Source organism: Phocoena sinus, chromosome 2 (genome assembly GCF_008692025.1).
Source record: "Phocoena sinus isolate mPhoSin1 chromosome 2, mPhoSin1.pri, whole genome shotgun sequence".
In the NCBI taxonomy this organism is placed as follows: domain Eukaryota; kingdom Metazoa; phylum Chordata; class Mammalia; order Artiodactyla; family Phocoenidae; genus Phocoena; species Phocoena sinus.
The window spans coordinates 123100134-123121016 of record NC_045764.1 but is presented as its reverse complement, the minus strand read 5'-3'; the positions used below and the strand labels follow the sequence as shown (position 1 = coordinate 123121016).

The window sequence follows — 20883 nt, the reverse complement described above, 5'->3', positions numbered from 1 at the left end:
ACATAATAAAATACATTTAGAAGAAAAGGAATTTTAAAAGTATGTATTTAATTATAAAACAGTATATATAAACAGAAAAGGTAGCCACATCTTTACTCTCCTTTCAGATTAGCTTCAAACTTTTTTTTTTGCTTTTTTCCTCAGAAATTGCAGATAATACAAAGAATCACAATTTAAAAAGTAGCCAAATATCAATACATTAGAAAATTAGTCAGTGACACAGAAGTGAAAAAGAATGAAGGTAGTTCACAATGGTAATAAAGTGATCTTAGAGTAAACTACAACATAGAATCACAGAATTTTAGAGCAAAATGGAACCTTAAAAATCATCTAGTCCAGTGCTCACATTTTAGAGATGAGAAAATTGAGACCTAAATCTGGCAAGTGACTTGCCCAAGGTCACAGAGTGAATTTTCTGTAAAGCTAGAACTATAACCCAGGTCTATTGTTAGGTCAATAGAGATAGGTCAATATTGTATCAAGTATAACAAGTGAAAATGATAGGTCAATATCAGAATACATATTTTCCCCATTTTAACAAATACGGAGTTGGAAAAATAGGACACCTCTCACACATCTACAGAAATAAATCCTTTTATTTTATAACATTCCTTTTCATTTTTAAGATGCATACAGTACTTGTTGCCCAAGAATTCTGAGAAAAGCTATAGAAGACCTGGCACTATATTTGAGAATTACACAACTGGGCAGCAAAATAACACCTTTATAAATGTCAGGACATATAGAAATAAAATTTAGTGTTTGCACATAAAAATAGGGAAATTACATTCAACACGTTTTCTTAAACGTGCATTTAAAATATTTAAATGTTTTCTAAAACTTTGGTCGTCATGCTTTATTATAACTTGTTAAATTTCACAATTATATAGATGATTAAACCCAAATGGTAAGCAAATATATCACATTAACACAGCAGCAAAAGCAAGCTAATACTGCACAATCATATTAGCAGACTGATTTCAGAAATACATGTTTTTCACAAATAGCACACAAAACTTAGTTTGTGATAACATAGTTCAGTGACTTTTCTTCCACTTCATAAAATAAGGCTGAGTAATGAGACATAGCAAAACATGATTACATAATAAAAAGTATATTTTTAATTAAAAGTCTAATTGTACATATAGGGCAACAAATTTCAGTTTCTATAAAATAGTGCAAATGAGCAGGACTTTTCTCAAAAATATTAAAATTGGATTCATTCCACATGCCTCAGATTTCATGAATATTAGATTAGATTATTTTAGATTTTTGTGTGATGGGTGCAAATGATAGGGTTGATAAAGGACAGATGTGTACTCACAGGCTGCAAATAAAAATAGCTATTGACTTAATTTACGGGATGAGAAGTGCAGGCACTGAAAATCTAACTTTAAAAAACTTCCATTTGTCATCATGTAAACAGTTTTGTTCATCATATTTCATCAAAAATTCGTAATTCATTTCAAATTGTCATATCAAGCAATTCTTCTAAACTCTTTTTTATATGTGATGGTTGAGATGCAGCCTGATTTAACAGATTCTGACCCATCTGTGTAAAAAGTGCTTTTGATAATTTAGCTGTGGCTGTGCGTATATTTCCTCCAGCTCCAGGCAGCGAGCCACTATTTGTCATGTTCCCTAAGAGGTGCCATAAAACAACCAACACTTTCTGTTCTGTGGCATGGGGCTTCCTTTGATAAAGTTCCGTAACAATATCTGAAACACAAAAATATGGTAAACAGTGAGGTTAAAAAACAAACAAATTCGAGTTCTGAGAATTAAAAAGCATATAAAATAAACGAAGCTTCTTCCCTATGCCATTTGCCCTGAAATGTTTGGTATCTTAAAAAAAAGTAAAGTCAGGGGCTTCCCTGGTGGCGCAGTGGTTGAGAGTCCGCCTGCCGAGGCAGGGGACACGGGTTCGTGCCCCGGTCCGCGAAGATCCCACATGCCGCGGAGCGGCTGGGCCCGTGAGCCATGGCCGCTGAGCCTGCGCATCCGGAGCCTGTGCTCCGCAAGGGGAGAGGCCACAACAGTGAGAGGCCCACGTACCACAAAAAAAAAAAAAAAAAAAAAGTAAAGTCAGAAACTTTGCTCCCAAAGATTGGGATCTTCAAGTATTAGAAATCTATATATGACAGGCAAAAGTAGTAAAGACAGAAACCAAACCAAAAATTCATCACAATGTTTTCCAAATGTAGTTAAATCAAGACATATACAGTTTTAACTCATGGACCTTTTATTAAATACGTAATTTGAAATAGTAGTTTTCCATCTGTACCAATATTTGATTTTAATGTCTTTTTATTTATCCTGTTTATTTCTACTAACAAGAAGACTAAACACTTACTGGGGAAAAGAGGAATAAAATTCTTTTGAAGAAAATTTTTGGGTAAAAGTCTTAAAAGGTCCTCTTTTGGATCATTATACAATTTATTTCTACTTCTTGGATAATGATATTGAGTTTAGTAGCTATCCTAAAATTGAATTGAAATGTCCATCAGTTTATCCTTAGTCAATAAATTATTTCTTTAGAAATAACAATTTAAAAATATTTACCAGCAAGCTTTTCGGTCATATCCTGTTTTGCCTTTCCATTTAAAAACTGGGCTTTTGTGCAAAATGGCTGTAGAAGTAAGTAATTATCTAAACAAAAAGAATAACACAGAGACACATGTTTAAAGAGTTACAAGATCTTATTTATTTTCCATTACATAGCATTGAAAGGAAAAAAATCCATGCAAGTGAATGCAAATGTGTTAGAAAGATTTAATTTACATAGTTAAACACTTTTTAAAATTCTCTATAAAACCTTAACAGAGTAATATTCTTACAGCAAATGAGAAATAAAAATAGCTCACAGAATATTAAAGGAGCTGTCATATGGTATAAAAAAGAAAAAGAACTGCCTATCTCCTAGGCATCTTATTCCAAATGATAGTACATAGGCTTATCAAAAAAAAAAAAAGAATTGAAATTTTGGGGATAGTTTTTACCTTTACTGATTTTTTTCAAATCTCTAATTTCATTGTTTCACAGGAAGTTGCAAAGACAGTACAGAGAGGTCTTGTGTACTTTCACCCAAATGTTACATCTTACATGATTATAGTACACATCAAAACAAGGAATCTGACATTGGTACAATATGTGTATATAATTCTAAGTCATTTTATCGCATGTATAGATTTGTGAAACTATCAGTACAATTAAGATACAGAACTATTCTATCACCCCAAAGATCTACAGTCACATCTAGCCACTCCTCCTAAACTGCCCTTAAACCCTGATAACCACTAATTTGTTATCCATCTCTGCAAATTTGTCATTTTCAGAGTTATACACATGGAATCCTATAGCATGTGACCTTTTGGCACTGGCTTTTTTTCACTCAGCATAATGACCTTGAGATCCATCCAAACTGTTTCATGTATCAATAATTCATTCCTTTTTATTGCTAACTAATATTTTATGGTATGGATGTTATCAGTTTCTTTCACCATTAACACACTGAATTATATCTAGTTTTTCGCTATTACAAACAAAGCTGCTATGAACAATCATGTGCAGGTTTTTCCATAGACATAGGATTTCATTTCTCTGGGATAAAGGCCTAAAACACAACTGATGAGTAAGTGCATCCTTAGTTTTTTAAGAAACAGCCAAACAATTTCCTAGAGTGGCTATGCCATTTTATTTACATTCTCACCACCAACGTAAGAGATCCAGTTTCTTTGCAACCTTGCTAGCATTTGGTGTTGTCACTATTTTTAATTTTAGCTGTTCTAATACTTGCTGTGGACTGAATGTTTGCATCCCCGCCCAAATTTATATGTTGAAACCCAATCCCCAGTGTGATGGTGTTTGGAGGTGGGGCTTTTGGGAGGTAATAAGGTCATGAAGGTGGCATCCTCATGAATGGGATTAGTGCCTTTATAAAAGAGACCCCAAAGAGCTCCCTTGCCCCTTCCACCATGTGAGGACACAGCCAGAAGATGGCTATTTATAAACCAGGAAGAGGGCCCTCACTCAACACCAAATCTGCTGGTGCCTTGATCTTGGACTTCCCAGGCTCCAGAACTGTGAGAAATAAGTGTTTGTTGTTTTTAAGCCACCCAGGCTGTGGTAGTTTGTTTTAACTACCCCAACAGACTAATGTAATGATTACTTGTGTAATGATTATGGTCTTAATCTGTATTTGCATTTCCCTAATGACTGGGGATGTTAAACATCTTTTCATGTGTTTATTTGCCATCCATATAAGTGTTTCTTCACATCTTTTGCCCATCTTCTAATTAGATTTTTTTTAATGTTGAGTTTTAAGACTTCTTTATTTATTATTTATTAATTTATTTATTTATCGGCCAGGCCGTACCGTACAGCTTGCAGGATCTTAGTTCCCCGACCAGGGATCGAACCCAGGTCCCTTACAGTGGAAGCCCGGAGTCCTAGCTACTGGACCGCTAGGGAATTCCCAAGAGTTTTTTATATATTCTAGATATGCGTATTTATCAGATATGTGGTTTGCAAATATTTCCTCCGAATCTACAGTTTGTCTGGGAGGATAACTGGGATGATGACAGAGGATGACTTGTCCAATTAGTTACGAGCTACACTATAGAAATATGGTTCTAAGATGGAGACCTCATAGCATCCAGAACAAGTATGAAGCAACCTAAACTTGAATTGTTTACTAACTTCTAGGACAGAGAGCCCAGGATGGGACACTTAAAAAATATGTTTATTTCATTATCTGCCTGGATATATTTTTGTTTTTGTAACACAAAAATAAATATTTTCATGTAAAAAAAATAAGGTCTTTTGCAAAGTAAATGTTTTACATTTTGATGAAGTCCAATTTATAGACTTTTTTTGGATCATACTTTTTTCTTTTTTTTTCACCAGGCACAGGTCCTAAGGATTTTCTCGTGTGTTCTGAAAGTCTTACAGTTAAATTTTACATTTAAATCTGTGATCCATTTTGAGTTAATTTTGTATCAGATATGAAGTTGAGGTAGAAAATAAGAATTGAAAAAGTCAAAAAGAAGGGAAGAGAAAGTCAATTTAATGGGATGGTATTTAATCACTAAAAATAATTAAAACTGCTATGGAGAAAATAAAAAAAATTCTGTCACAACATGAATTGACAAAAATTTAACAGCTAGGTTTTCAGCATTAAAAAAATTTGTAGAATCAGAAAATACGAAAGTAAAGCCAAAATAATTTGAATGCCAAAGTAAGATCTCTTACCTACATGCTGACTCAGTGCCTGAACAACATTTGTGGCAGCAGCATAGATGCCTGGATTCTTGGAATTCAGATTGTTATCTACTATTGCTGGGATGAGCATGTTGATTATAGGAGATAAGTTGTCTCTAAGCAAAGGAATCATTTTGTGCATTGTTTCTAGAGCCACCAGGTTTACTTTACTATTGGAATCATGAAGTCGAGATTTAAAAGCATCAAAGATCTGGAAGTAAATTGGTAAATTATTTAAAGTGAAATAATGTTGATATCTATTATATTTAAATTCCTTATGACATTTCATAGTATTCATCCTACTAAAGGAGAAATGTACTATTTAAAAACACACACACATCTTACTTAACTTGAACTTAGATAATAGGAACTTTATAAAAATGTTGATGCTAAATCTAAGTGTCCAATCTTCTTATAGCAAAAAGAGAAGGCTTCAAACATCACCTAAAAAGACATCCTACTAAATTACGGTTGAGAAATTTGGTTCAGTACACAGATAACTGATTTACTATAAATGTGATAAAAATGCTGTTTTCTGAAATGTACAGGTTTAGCTAACTTTAAGAACTTAGGAAAAGTTTCTATTCTTATCTCTATTTGTAACAGAAGTAGACATGTCCGTTTTACTACAGAGATTTAATCTAGTTTCAGTTTAGGTTTCTCATGAGAATTTTAGATGCAATTTCAGAGTTAAGTTTTTATTATTACCTCTTAACCTGAGTACTTAAACAATTGTTCCTTGCTCTTTTAATTCTTAGCTTTCATAACTTCAAGATATAATAAAGTGAATGCTAAGCAATTCTTTACCTGTATCAGGTGAGGGAAGAGCTATTCTGTGAAACCAAGACTATTAACTAATAATTCCTGATATAATAGATATAGATATATGAAAATTACTCAACAGATATCAGAAAATGTAACTTTCTGATTCCCATGACATGGTAACAAGGTACTTTTCTTCCGAAAATTAAGAGACACGACCACTAGAATAGAGTTGTTATAGTATGTTTGCCAAGTTTAATGAACCTAATACAAATTTAAAATGGAATTTAATGAATAAATTACTAATGGGATTAACTGAACTAAACTCTGATGAAGCATAAGTAATCTATAATCTGGTACCACTAACATTTATTAATTTACTACTGTCTCCCTTTCTATTGCTTCTTGTCTTCCTAAACAAATTATAAAATATAAATATATATTTATAAATATATATTAACATAATATATAAAAATTAGCATACGCAGATTTCTAACCTACATATGAAAACTTTTATTAACTATTCCTTAGTAATATCAACTCTCTTAAATGCCCTGGTTTTTAAAATATTTATTGATTCACTCAGCAATTTTTTTTTTTTTGGGTCATACCTCATGGCTTGTGGGGATCTCAGTTCCCCGACTAGGGACTGAACTCAGGCCATGGCAGCGAAAGCCCGGAATAATGACCATTAGGCCAACAAGGAACTCCCTCACTCAACATACATTTACTGAATGCCAGGTTCTAAGAGCTCTGAGAATACAGAGCTTTCAAGGAGTTACCATCTAGTGGGACGAGTCAAACAAATAAACCTATTTTCTTACCTTTTTCCTCAATTACTTTCAATTGTTCTAGAATGCTTTTAACATTGCAAAACCTAAGCAGTGCATTCTTTTCACTAAGTTTAACACTTTACAGTAATATATATATATAATATTAAGAAATAGGGCAATTTTTTATGCTAATGAACTTTATTAACCACAGATTGAAAATGAAAATTAATTTTGACAGTCCTTACCTTCACAATGTTTCCAACAACAAGCTCTTGATTGTTTTCAGTATCTGATAAAAGCTGCTTAATCCCATTAATACGATCACGAAAGTCTTTTGCATTTAATAAACCTGTTATGACTTTAATGTACTCAGCACTTTCTAAGGAATTGCGGGGAACTGATTTTCTGGTGATTTCACGAATTTCGGTTACCTCTCTAAAGTGAAAGAAAGGTAAAACACAAACACAATGAATAATTCTCATCATGTATTCATTTTTGAAAAATTCAAAAAATGACTTAACCCATAGCCACGATACCTGTGTTGGGGGTCCCTAATATCTCCCCTGGGTTTGGTGATTTTCTGGGAGAACTCAGGATTCAGCATGTAGCTTTACTCATGGTTAAGATTTATTACAGCAGAAGGATATAAAGCAAAATCAGTGAAGGGAAAAGGTGCATGGGGTAAAAGTCTGAAGGAAACTAGATGGAAACTTCCAAGAGTCCTTTCCCTGTGGAGTCACACAGTATAAACTTAATTCTTCCAGCAACAAACTGTGACAACACATATGAAATGTTTTCTACCAAAGAAGCTTATTAGAGGCTCTGTGCCCAGGATTTTTATGGGTAGTTGGTCATGGGTGGTCCTCTGCCTTGGACATACCAAAATTCCAGACTCCCAGAAGGAAAGCAGGTCTTCAGCTTTAACCATACTGTTTGCCTAAATAATACAGGCACAGTAAATTACTCCTATCAAGTTAAAGAATAGGGGGGGAGAATCCTCCTGAAATTCTAGTTTCCAAATGCTAGCCAAAGGCTAACCTCACAAGCTGGCCTTTCCAAGGATACCAGTCTCAGGCCCGATATGTCAATCCTTTTCTGAAAAATAGCCATGTGAATATGCCTGGGAAAATTAGAATCTCAAGACCAGTGGGATTTACTATTTCAATGACTTAGTATTAGTAACAATACATTAAAAGAATTATAGACAATGACCCAAATAGGATTCATTCCAGGGATGCAAGGATGGTTCCACATCCACCAGTCAATCAATATAATATATCACATTAACAACATGAAGGATAAAAATCATATTATCATCTCAATAGATGCAGAAAAAGCATCTGGAAAATTCAACTTCCATTCACGATAAAAACTCTCTACAATTTGGGTATAGAGAGAACATACCTCAAGATAATAAAGGCCATATATGACAAGCCCACAACATCATACAACAGTGAAGGGTTGAAAGCTTTTCCTTTAATCTCAGGAACAAAACAGGGATGCCTACTCTTTCCATTCTTATTCAACATAGTATTGGAAGTCCAAGCCAGAGCAATTAATCAAGAAAAAGAAATAAAAGGCATCCAAATTGGAAAGAAAGAAGTAAAATTATCTCTATTTCCAGATGTTATAGTATTTTATATAAAAAAACTCTAAAGATGTCACCAAAAAATGTTAGAACTAATGAAAAATTCAGTAAGGTTGCAGGATACAAAATTCACATACAAAAATCAGTTGCATTTCTATATACTAACAACCAACTATCTGAAAAAGAAATTAAGAAAACCATCTCATTTATAAACGCATCAAAAAGAATAAAATACCTAGAAGTAAATTTAACCAAGGAGGTGAAAAAGCTCCACACTCAAAACGAAAGAAATTGAAGAAGACACAAATAAATGGAAGACATTCCATGCTCATGGATTGGAAGAATTAAGATTATTAAAATGACCATACTACTCAAGGCAATTTACAGATTCAATGCAATCCCTATTGAAATAACAAAATTAGAACAAATAATTCTAAAATTTGAATGGAACCACTAAAGCACAATTAGCTAAAGCAATCTTGAGAAAGAACAAAACTGGCGGCATCACATTTCCTGATTTCAAACTATATTGCAAAGATGTAGTAATCAAAACAGTACGGTACTAGTTTAAGAGAGACCCATAGATCAATGGAACAAAGTAGAGCCTAGAAATAAACACACAATTAATTTATGATATATGGTCAATTAATTTATGATAAAGGAACCAAGAATATACAACAGGAAAGCATAGTCTTTTAAATGGTGCTGGGAAAACCAAACAGCCACATGCAAAACAGTGAAACTGGACCCCTATTTTACACCATACACAAAAATCAGCCCAAATGGGTTAAAGACTTGAATGTAAGACCTGAAACCATAAAATTCCTAGTACAAAACATAGAGGATAAGCTCCTTGACATCAGTCTTGACAATCATTTTTTGGATTTTACAACAAGAGTAAGGCAACAAAAGTAAAAACAAACAACTGGGACTACACCAAACTAAAAAGCTTCTGCGCAGCAAAAGAAACCATCAACAAAATTAAAAGGCAATTTACAGAATGGGAGAAAATATTTGCAAATTATATATCTGATAAGGGGCTAATATCCAAAGTATAAGAGGCACTCATACAATTCAATTGCAAAAAAACAAACAATCTGATTAAAAAATAGGCAGAGGAACTGAGTAGACATTTTTCCAAAGAAGACACAAATGCCCAACAGATACATGAAAAGGTGCTCAACATCATTAATCATCAGGGAAATGCAATCAAAACCACAGTGAGATATTATCTCACACCTGCTGGAATGGCTACTATCATAACAAGTATTGGTGAGGATGTGGAGAAAAGGGAACCCTGTGCACTCTTGGTGGGAATGTAAATTGGTGCAGCCACTACGGAAAATAATATGGAGGTTCCTCAAAAAAATTAAAAATAGAACTACCATGAAGAACTCCAAGTACGGGAAAGGGAGTGAGGCAGCCATTCACTGTTTTGGAAGATAACAACTGGGTGAGGAGGCCTCTAACTATGCCTCACCAGGGTCTTTAAAAAAAAAAAAAAAAAAAACTACCATATAATTCAGGAACTCCGTTTCTGATTAATATATCCTAAGGAAATGGAATCACTATCTCTAAAATATATCTGCATCCTCATGTTCACTGCAGCATTATTTACCATAGCCAAGACATGGAAACAACCTAAGTGTCCACTGACAGATGAATGAATAAAGAAAATGTGGTATATACATATACATTCAGCCCTAGAAAGCAAGTAAGTCTTGCTGCTTGTGACAACATGAATAGATCTTGAAAGCATTATGCTAAGCGAAATAAGTCAGAGAAAGATAAATACTGTATGATCTCACTTAAATCTAAAAAACCAAACTCATAGATACAGAGAACAGATTGGTGGTTGCCAGAGGCAGGGGTTAAAGGGTGGGCAAAATGGGTGAAGAGAGTCAAAAGATAAAAATTTCCAGTTTTAAGATAAATGAGTTCTGGAGATGTAAAGTACAGTATGGTGACAATAGTGTAGATTTGAAAGTTACTAAGAGAGTAGGTCTTAAAATTTCTCAGGGAAAGAAAAAGAAATTGTAACTATGTGAGGTGATGGATGTTAACTAAATTTATTATTGTGGTAATCATTTCACAATATATTTACATATTAAATCATGCTGTATACCTTAAACTAATACAATGTTATTTTTCAATTGTATCTCAATAAAATTGGGGGAAAAAAGAATGAATGAAAATAGTTCATGGCAACATTATTAATTATACAATGTATAGACTATTCAAAGCAAATATTACAATAATGTATTATGGGGATTATAGTATGTAGAAGTTAAATGCATGACAAAAATAGCATAAAAGGGGCTTCCCTGGTGGCACAGTGGTTGAGAGTCGCCTGCCGATGCAGGGGACATGGGTTCGTGCCCTGGTCCAGGAAGATCCCACATGCCGCGGAGCGGCTGGGCCCGTGAGCCATGGCCGCTGAGCCTGCATGTCTGGAGCCTGTGCTCCGCAACGGGAGATGCCACAACAGTGAGAGGCCCGCATACCGCAAAAAAAAAAAAAAAAAAAAAAAAGATGATAGGCTTAAACCCAACCATATGAACAATAACATCAAATATAAATGGTCAAACATCCCAATTAAAAGGCAGAGATTGTTAGACTGGATACAAAAGCAAGACCTAATCACATACGATCTACAAAAAACATACTTTGAAAAATTTATTCTGAAACTTGATAACGGGATTTATAGCCAAGATTGAGAGGGTCAGTGGATGGAAGATTACTAAGAGTAGACATCAAGAGTAGGGGGTTTCTTACTAAGCTGGTCTAACAAGATTTTTGCTGAAGACAAGCCAGATACTTATATATCAAAGGTGGAGGATGAGTAACTTGCTCAGATATCAAGGGTGATAAGTATGAAGGGGTAGGAAGGAAATGACTTAGCAGGATTCTTAACTAAGACTAGCTTAGGCAGGCCAAAGACATGGCCCAAGGATGAGGCCTGGTGTACAAGAGGGCTCAGAGGAGGCTGTCTAAAGTTTGTCAAAGAGAATCTTTGTCAAATAAGAAACCAGTTTACACCTACATGGAAAATAACAAGTATTGATGAGGGTGTGGTGAAATTGGAACCCTCTTACTATTGCTGGTGGGACTGTAAAATGGAGCCACTTTGGAAAACAGTCTGACAGTTCTTCAAAAGTTTAAACACAGTTATCTTACTACCCAGCAATTCCACTCCTTATACCCAAGAGAATTGCAAACATGTCCACAACAAAACCCAAATATCCATCAACTAATGAATGGATAAACAAAACGTAGTATATCCATACAATGGAATATTATCTAGTTGTAAAAACGAATGAGGTACTGATATATGCTACAACTTGGATAAAGCTTAAAAACATAATGCCAAGTCTAAGGAATCAGTCACAAAAGACCACGTATCATATGATTCCATCTGTATGAAATGCCCAGAATATGCAAATCCACAGAAACAGAAGGCATATTGCCTAGGGCTTGGAATGGGGGGGTTGCAGGGAAATGACAGTGACTATTAATGAGCATGGGATTTCTTTTAGAGGTGATGAAAATGTTCTAAAATTGACTGTAATGATGGCTGCACAACTCAGTGAATATACAAAAAACATTAAATTGTATGCTTTAAATAGGTGAATTATGTGTTATATGACTTACATCTTCACAACACTGTTATTAAAAAAAAAAGACATATCATGTAAACACTATTACAATAAAATGGTTAATACTAGACAGAGTAGACTTCAGGAAAAAGAATATTATCAGAGATAAAGTGAGAGACTTCATAAGGATAAAAAGGTCGTTTCATCAAAAAGTCACAACTATCCTAAATACCTGAACATAAGCACATCGCATCAAAATACATAAAGCAAAAAATGACAGAACTTAAAGTATAAATAAAAAAATCCACTACAGTTGGAGATATTAATAGTCCTATCTCAGCAATTAATAGAACAAGTAGACAGAAAATCAGTTAGGGTATAGAAGACTTGAACAACAGCTACAGAAGGCCACACCCCATGCAGAGAAAACCCAGCACAGAGGAACTGAGGCCTTGGACATGGAGGTGAAGATGCCATGAGAGAAGAAGGGAGCTAAAGTGCAGTGAGAAAAGTGGCCAACTGAGGAAAAGCAGGACCCCAGGAGGCAAGAAATGGGGCAAAAAGGGCCCGCAGACTAATGAAGTCAATCAGGCTGAGAAGGGTATTGAGGAGGAGAAAAGAGCTGAGGTGGCAGGTGAAATGAGTCCCTCACCGGTAAGGTCCTGGAAGTAGGCCCTATTTACTGCATGAAGAAGTCAGCGATTTCCTCTAGAGTCCACATAAATTAAATAATAATTCATTCTAAAATAATTAAAAGAAACATAAATACACATCTTCTCTCACATTTTGCTTTGAGACTTTTGCCCCAAAGTGGTTTGGTCCTTCCAAGGTATAGAATAACGTGGCATACACAGTCTCTGCTCTGGAAGCAACCTAGTTCCTATAGTATTTTATTTCCTCTAAAGAACTCTTTTAACATTTCTTGCAGAGCAAGTCTAATGGAAACAAATTCCCTCATTTTTCGTCTAAGCAAGCCTTTGTTTCTCCCACACTTTTTTCTTCCAATTTTATTGAGATATAATTGATATACAGCACTGTGCAAGTTTAAGGTATACAGCATAATGATTTGATTTGCATATCTCATGAAGTGATTATCACAATAAGTTTAGTTGCACCTAAAGAAACAGAAAAAAATGTTTTTAATAAATAACTTCTCCTTGTGATGAGAACTCTTAGGATTTACTTTCATATATAATGTACAGCAGCATTAATTATATTTATCATGCTGTACATTACACGTCCCTCTGTGAAGTATACTTTGAATAACAAAGTTCCAAAATTCCATGGATTTTTATTTTTTGTAAAATTTATTATCCAAAGACACACAAATACAGAAAATATGAAAGATACCTATGTATCTACTCATATAATTTTTAAAGTAATGTTTAAAATATATTTTAAAATATATCAGAGATCATAATAATTCTGAAAGATATTTAGAAGTTATATAATCAATCTATTAAATATTGCTAAATAGCTTAAACAGGTTATGCAATTACATATACAATTATATTTATAAAAATTTTAAGAGTAGTTTTTTCTCCTGGTTGGTGATATTATAGGTGATTGGTTAAATTTTTTATTTAAAATTTTTATTACATTATAGTTGATTTACAATGTTGCATTAATTTCTGCTGTACAGCAAAGTTTATCAGTTATATATATATACATATATCCACTCTTTTCACTTACTTTTTTTTTTCTCCTTTTTTTATTTTTATTTTTTTGAATTTTATTTTTCATACAGCAGGTTCTTTTTGGTTATCTATTTTATACATATTACTGTATATGTCAATCCCAATCTCCCAACTCATCCCACCCCCCCCCCGTTAAATTCTTTTAATGTTTGTATTTTCTCAAGTGTTTTTCCCCCTTAACCATAATTATGTATTACTTTTATAATCAAGGGGGGAAAGTAAAGCCTATAAATTGAAAAAATTAATCAGAGTTGTCCAACACTGGCCAACTACTGACAAGTTCAATAACACTGAAGTTTTACTAATGTTTAGTTCATGTAAAAGCAAGTTGCTGTGAATATACAATTACCTTATTAAATCTAATTACCTCACACTTTCTAAGTCCTTACCAACTTTTAAAACTCCATTAAATTTTGACAAATACCCGTGGGATAGTTCATGAAAACATTCAAATAGACTATCATCACTATTAGGGAGTAATTTCTGTAATAATGTGGACTAGCAAATGCTTCTACCTTTCAGCTGAATTGAAAGCATCTCTAGAAACAGACGATGACCTTGTATTTCCAACACTGCCAGTATGAGATCGTCTTCCTTTTGCTGAAGGAGTATCTAGTGGTATCTCTCCCAAACCCTATAAGAAAGGCAGTGTAATAAGTCTTAAAACTTGTAAAGTGAAAGAATGTGTACAATGGAATTTTCATAGCAGTCATTGTTGATCTCTTATGGTTGAAAGCATTTTAATAATCTGCTATACTTGTGCTTTAAAGGGTTTCAGATATATAAACTATCTTGTAATTAGTAGTAAATTAACAAAGTATGTACCCAACTACTAGGAAATGATATTGGCTTGTTAAAACTGTTTAAATACAAAACTTAACATCTATGTTTTGTAACTACTCTTCTTCAAGCTTAAAATCTATACAGAAAATATGAACACTTTATATAAACAATGAATTCCTATGCAACACTAGTATGAAAATAAACATTTTGAAAGAACTATTTAAAACCCCTTTTTTTTCCTGATACCTGTACTTGAAATAACTCACAGATATAATCTGCCTCATTTTAGTAAGACAATCTTTTTGCATGGCTATTTTAATAAATTCTATATGAATTAAGCTGAAATCTTTAATATCAATAGGAAGAAAAAAATGCTCTAAAATGTTTACCACAATACATATTTGAAGTAGTATTCCTTCATAAATGAATCCTTTGCCAAAGCTTACCAGAGAGGAATAACATAAATTAACACAGAAAAATTCTACATTATTAAATTAAGCACATTTTTGCAAAAAACAATGTGTAAACAGATTACTTTTTTATAAGACACTTTTCACATTTCATTTCACTTGATATTCCCTCAGTCACGCATTTTACAGACATTTTTGAATCCCCATTATCTGTCATGATATATAAGACATGGGGCTTCCCCTCAAGGATCTCCTTATCAACACTCCACAGTGTGGTAGGAGCTCTAACGGTAGAACATACAAGGTAAAGTAGGAATCAATTGTAATAAACATCATTAGCCTCATTTTATAAAAATAAAAATTCTGGGTTAAAGAAATGATGTGCCTAAGATTATATAGTTGCTAATTCTGAGTTGTGATTCAAACCTGTCTTGTAATTCCAATAAACCACACTACATTCTACCAAATGTCAAGCTTCTGTTCAATAAACATCTACTGACACTATGAATGTCTACTCAGTACTTCAGTTGTTGAAATGCTACTGTAGATATATTCTAAATGGTTAACAGAAATAATCAAAGAAGTAATTATTTCTATCCTTTACCTTCCTCAGCAAATGAACTTTGTTTTTAAAGTTGTTTATAAAATAAACTTCTTCTACATACCTTTTGCCTTAAGCTTTTAACAGATTCCTTAATATATGGCAAATCTTTAGATGGGACATACTTTTCAAGCATTTTATCAAAGTTAGGATGACACATCATGAGGAAAAGCATCTTTCGGCCATAATACCTATGGATATTTAAGAAATACGTAAATAATTCTATAAATCTTAACAAGCTCAGTTTCTGTCCTTAGATACAACTTTTTTTCCAATAGAAAAAACCTATCAACATCAAGATTATCATCTCTATTTTAAATAAGCCATTGAAATGTAGTTACACTAACTGGATTAGAAAATACAGCAGTCTCTTGCCACCCATCTTTAAAAAAACATGGCTTCAAATCTTTTAGCTATGTGTCAGATCAGAGCCAAAAGCTCTGACTCTATTTTTCAGGCACCCGAGGGTCCATATCAAGGCTGGCATTTGGCAGAATTGTGAATTAAGAGAACTGTGTCTTTGTCCTGGGCTCCTTGCCTGGTGACCTTTTGCTGCTCACTTGCTGGCCAGATGTTCTGGCCTAAGACAACCTTCCAAAGGTTCTGTATTTCCGACCCTCTCTCTTTTCCTTTTCCTGCCAAAACTTACCTGGGTTTCAATTCTGCAAAAACCTATTCTTTGCTACTTAAAATACAACCAAAATTAGTTGGTAAATCGTGGCTGATATATTAATGAATGTCTAATGTTCTCCAAACTAGGTGTTTTATGCTATATGAATTTTAAAATAATTCTTTTAGGATAATACCTTAAGCCAAGATATCATTCTAATGGTAAATGATATGGTGGAAGTGCATACTGGAGATATTTTTGGATGGGGTGGTCGGTATAGTACCTCATAATAAAAATACATTATTATTCTTCAAGGAGGCTTGGCCCTAAAATAATTACAGTTATACTTTTACCTACAACTTGGAATTATGACTCTAGAAGAACCAGGGAAGGCAAGGCTTTTGTGGGGGAGATGAATAGGATGATCTCAGCATCATTTATATCAACCAGACTCCTTCAAATGTAGTGAAATTACAGAAAGGGAGGTTAATAACAAAGAATAAAAATTACTTTTCTTGCCCCACAACCAGAATAAGGTCAACACCCGGATAAGTAGCTCCTAATCAGTTATAGTTTCAAAGGTGACTCTAAAGTTTATCCCAGAATGTTAAGGACTGTAGGTCTATCATAGGCCTTAATGATATGGGAATGGCTAAAGCAAACAAACATGCAAAAGGGACACAAAGTGTAAGAAATTCTAAAACTGGAAAGTTGTAATTATTTTGTAATTTTAAAATTTCAAATAAGAATCTAAGAAATGACAAAATGGATTAGAAAAGTTACTATGCCATTAAGGAAAGGTTAAGATGTACACAAAACAGCTATTGTAAATTTTATTTTGTTCCTAACTAGTCTATTATGATCCAGCCCTCCTAAATTGTTTTGAACTTTACTGTAGTATGCAGAACTTCTAAAATGGTTCCCCCAAAGATGTCCTGCTCTAATTCCTACAATTTATGAATATGATGAGATATAACTTCCAGGATTATGTTATATGGCACAGTTGACTTTAAGATAGGGGGATTGGGCTTCCCTGGTGGCGCAGTGGTTGAGAGTCCGCCTGCCGATGCAGGGGACATGGGTTCGTGCCCCAGTCTGGGAAGATCCCACATGCCACGGAGCGGCTAGGCCCATGAGCCATGGCCGCTGAGCCTGCGTGTCCGGAGCCTGTGCTCCGCAACGGGAGAGGCCACAACAGTGAGAGGCCCGTGTAGCACACACACACAAAAAAAAAGATAGGGGGATTATCTGGGTGAACCTAATCTAATCACATGAAACCTTAAATGCAGAGAACTTTCTGTGGCTGGTAGAAGAAAAAGAAGTCAAAGAGATTCCAAGCATGAGAGGGATTCAACTTGCTGTTGCTGGCTTGAAGATGGAGTGGGTTGTGTGAGAAGGAATTCAGGTGGCCTTAAGGGAGCTGAGAGAGGACCCTCGCTGACAGCCAGCAAGGAAACAGGGACCTCAGTCCTATAATCACAAGAAACTGAAATTGGTCAAAAACCTGAATGAGTTTGTAAGCAGATTCATCTATAGAGCCTCTAGATAAGAGCCCAGCACTGTTATTACCTTGATTTCAGCCTTGTGAAACCCTAAGCAGAGAACCCAGTTGAGCATGCCAGACTTCTAACCTAAGAACGGAAAGCTAAAAAAATCTGTGTTGCCTTAAATCACTATATTTGTGGTTATTTATTATGCAGCGACAGAAAATGAATATATCTACTTTCTATGTTAGCTTTTGGCATAATGACTTCCACAAGATTAACTGTAGTTACCTAAAGTACTGAATATCTTTGTCTTAAAATGTTAAAAAGTTTGATATCCTTCTTTACTTTTTAGTCTCCATGAAGTCAGGATCCTACCTTCTTCCTTTAATCTATGATCATATATAACTGCCATAATTTTTAGATTTTGTATGGGACATTATAAATATCTGGTCCAACCTTACTAATTTGATAGATGAGGAAACAGAGGCTAACAGAGGTTAAGTAACTTGCTTACAGCAGATAGTGACTGGAGCTAAGAGTTGAACCTAGGCTTCTGACTACTTCTAAAACTTCTGTCAGCATTACAGCTATAGTACCATCCACATCTTAATTATTTTGTTATCTTTCTCTGATTGTTCTTAACCTTCATAAAACTATTCTTCAAGTACAGACAGCAATCAGAAATTCATGGAATTTTCTAAGTGAACGTATCTCATGTTATCCATTTTGCTTCCTGTATTTTTCCTTGATTTTACCTGGCTACTTGGAAAATATATCATTTTCCCCTAAAGGCATTACCTTATTGCCCACAATGAAGTTCTTCAGCCACTTTTCTGCCCACTCATACAGTCTTGTGCCATTTTCATGCAGATCATCCCTGTGACACGGCATCTCACTACCCAGAAGTAGGTAGTGTCATCTGTAAATTTGGAGAATTCACTGTGCACTCCCTCAAGACCATTTACAAACTGGTTAAATAAGATCATCCCCCAGCACTAATCCCTGGGGACCCCACTTTTCCATTTAGAAAAATGTTCATTCTTCTTTAGCCTTTGTTTAAGCCCTTAAAGTAAGCCATTTAAGCCCTTAAAGTATGCCATTTAAGCCCTTAAAGTAAGAGATTCAGCAAATACTATTAGCAGCTACTCACCTGGTTTCTGGTGAGCTGTCCTGAGCAAATTTAGCAGCAGCTGGTAATATACGGTCAGCCATATCCTTTGTTCCAGATAGAATACGCTCTGGTTCCATAAATTTTACTACATCTGATAAGTGCTGGGCTGCACATCTTCTTACCGCAATGTGTAAATGGCTATAGGGAAACGTGGTCAATTAAAACAGAGTTGATATATAAACAATTTTTCAAAGATATACCGTAAAAGTCAAATGATTACTCCTAAGCCTCAGCAATCATCCTTGCAGGCTAAAATGACAAATTATTTGCATTAGCTATCCCTCCCCAAGAAGTTAAAAACAAAACTCATAATCACTGACATTTATTTAGCTCCAGATGTATGAATGTAAGTAACATTAGAATAACAATATTATTATCCTCTGTATGCTTAATACCTAATATGATGTTTATCACATAGGAATTATTTAATACATGTTTTTTGACTGAAATAACATTGAAATTTGCTTGTTTTTTTCCTATACCCCAGATTACAAGCAACTGTATTTTTAGTTTAAGGACATGTCCAGATTATTTTGAACATTACCTTTGTCCTCCATTGATAAGAGAAACAACTGCACGTGCAGGAGTTACATTAGTGATCATAGCTCTCAATGCCTTGTCAACATCTTCTCTTATAAATGTATTTGATTCTCCTGATTTATGCAACAAAACTTTTACTGTATTATCTAGTTCTTGATCCATGCTCTTTTTCAGGTAAGTGAAAAGGTCACTTAAACAAACCACAGCAGCACGAGAAACTCCAGAGCGTAAATTTTTCACCTAAAAAAAATTAACATTGTGAAGAATTAACATTGTGAAAATGACTCTACTACCCAAAGCAATCTACAGATTCAATGCAGTCCCTATCAAACTATCACTGGCATTTTTCACAGAACTAGAACAAAAAATTTCACAATTTGTATGGAAACACAAAAGACCCCAAATAGCCAAAGCAATCTTGAGAACGAAAAAAGGAGCTGGAGGAATCAGGCTCCCTGACTTCAGACTATACTACAAAGCTACAGTAATCAAGACAGTATGGTACTGGCACAAAAACAGAAAGATAGATCAATGGAACAGGATAGAAAGCCCAGAGATAAACCCACGCACATATAGTCACCTTATCTTTGATAAAGGAGGCAGGAATGTACTGTGGAGAAAGGACAGCTTCTTCAATAAGTGGTGCTGGAAAACTGGACAGGTACATGTAAAAGTATGAGATTACAACACTCCCTAACACCACACTTAAAAATAAGCTCAAAATGGATTAAAGACCTAAATGTAAGGCCAGAAACTATCAAACTCTTAGAGGAAAACATAGGCAGAACACTCTATGACATAAATCACAGCAAGATCCTTTTTGACCCACCTCCTAGAGAAATGGAAATAAAAACAAAAATAAACAAATGGGACCTAATGAAACTTCAAAGCTTTTGCACAGCAAAGGAAACCATAAACAAGACCAAAAGACAACCCTCAGAATGGGAGAAAATATTTGCAAATGAAGCACCTGACAAAGGATTAATCTCCAAAATTTATAAGCAGCTCATGCAGCTCAATAACAAAAAAACAAACAACCCAATCCAAAAATGGGTAGAAGACCTAAATAGACATTTCTCCAAAGAAGATATACAGACTGCCAACAAACACATGAAAGAATGCTCAACATCATTAATCATTAGAGAAATGCAAATGAAAACTACAATGAGATATCATCTCACACCAGTCAGAATGGCCATCATCAAAAAATTTAGAAACAATAAATGCTGGAGAGGGTGTGGAGAAAAGGGAACACTCTTGCACTGCTGGTGGGAATGTGAATAGGTACAGCCACTATGGAGAACAGTATGGAGGTTCCTTAAAAAACTACAAATAGAACTACCATATGACCCAGCAATCCCACTACTGGGCATATACCCTGAGAAAACCATAATTCAAAAAGAGTCATGTACCAAAATGTTCATTGCAGCTTTATTTACAATAGCCAGGAGATGGAAGCAACCTAATTGTCCATCATCGGATGAATGGATAAAGAAGATGTGGCACATATATACAATGGAATATTACTCAGCCACAAAAAGAAACTAAATTGAGTTATTTGTAGTGAGGTGGATGGACCTAGAGTCTGTCATACACAGTGAAGTAA

At 34.5% G+C, this 20883-nt stretch overlaps 1 protein-coding gene across 1 annotated transcript in view; it reads right to left on the bottom strand.

Moving 5' to 3' along the window:
• Nucleotides 1-578: 578 nt before the first annotated feature.
• The window catches only part of TOGARAM1 (TOG array regulator of axonemal microtubules 1), an 81561-nt gene continuing 61256 nt past the window's right edge, over nt 579-20883 (bottom strand). Inside the window, exons 14-21 of the mRNA XM_032623701.1 lie at nt 19282-19517; nt 18717-18875; nt 15534-15660; nt 14191-14309; nt 7040-7229; nt 5251-5470; nt 2563-2649; nt 579-1719 (exon numbers count right to left, since the gene is read on the bottom strand). Of these exons, the coding sequence (XP_032479592.1) occupies nt 1466-1719; nt 2563-2649; nt 5251-5470; nt 7040-7229; nt 14191-14309; nt 15534-15660; nt 18717-18875; nt 19282-19517 (1392 nt within the window). The 3' untranslated portion in view covers nt 579-1465. The remainder of the gene's footprint in view (nt 1720-2562; nt 2650-5250; nt 5471-7039; nt 7230-14190; nt 14310-15533; nt 15661-18716; nt 18876-19281; nt 19518-20883) is intronic.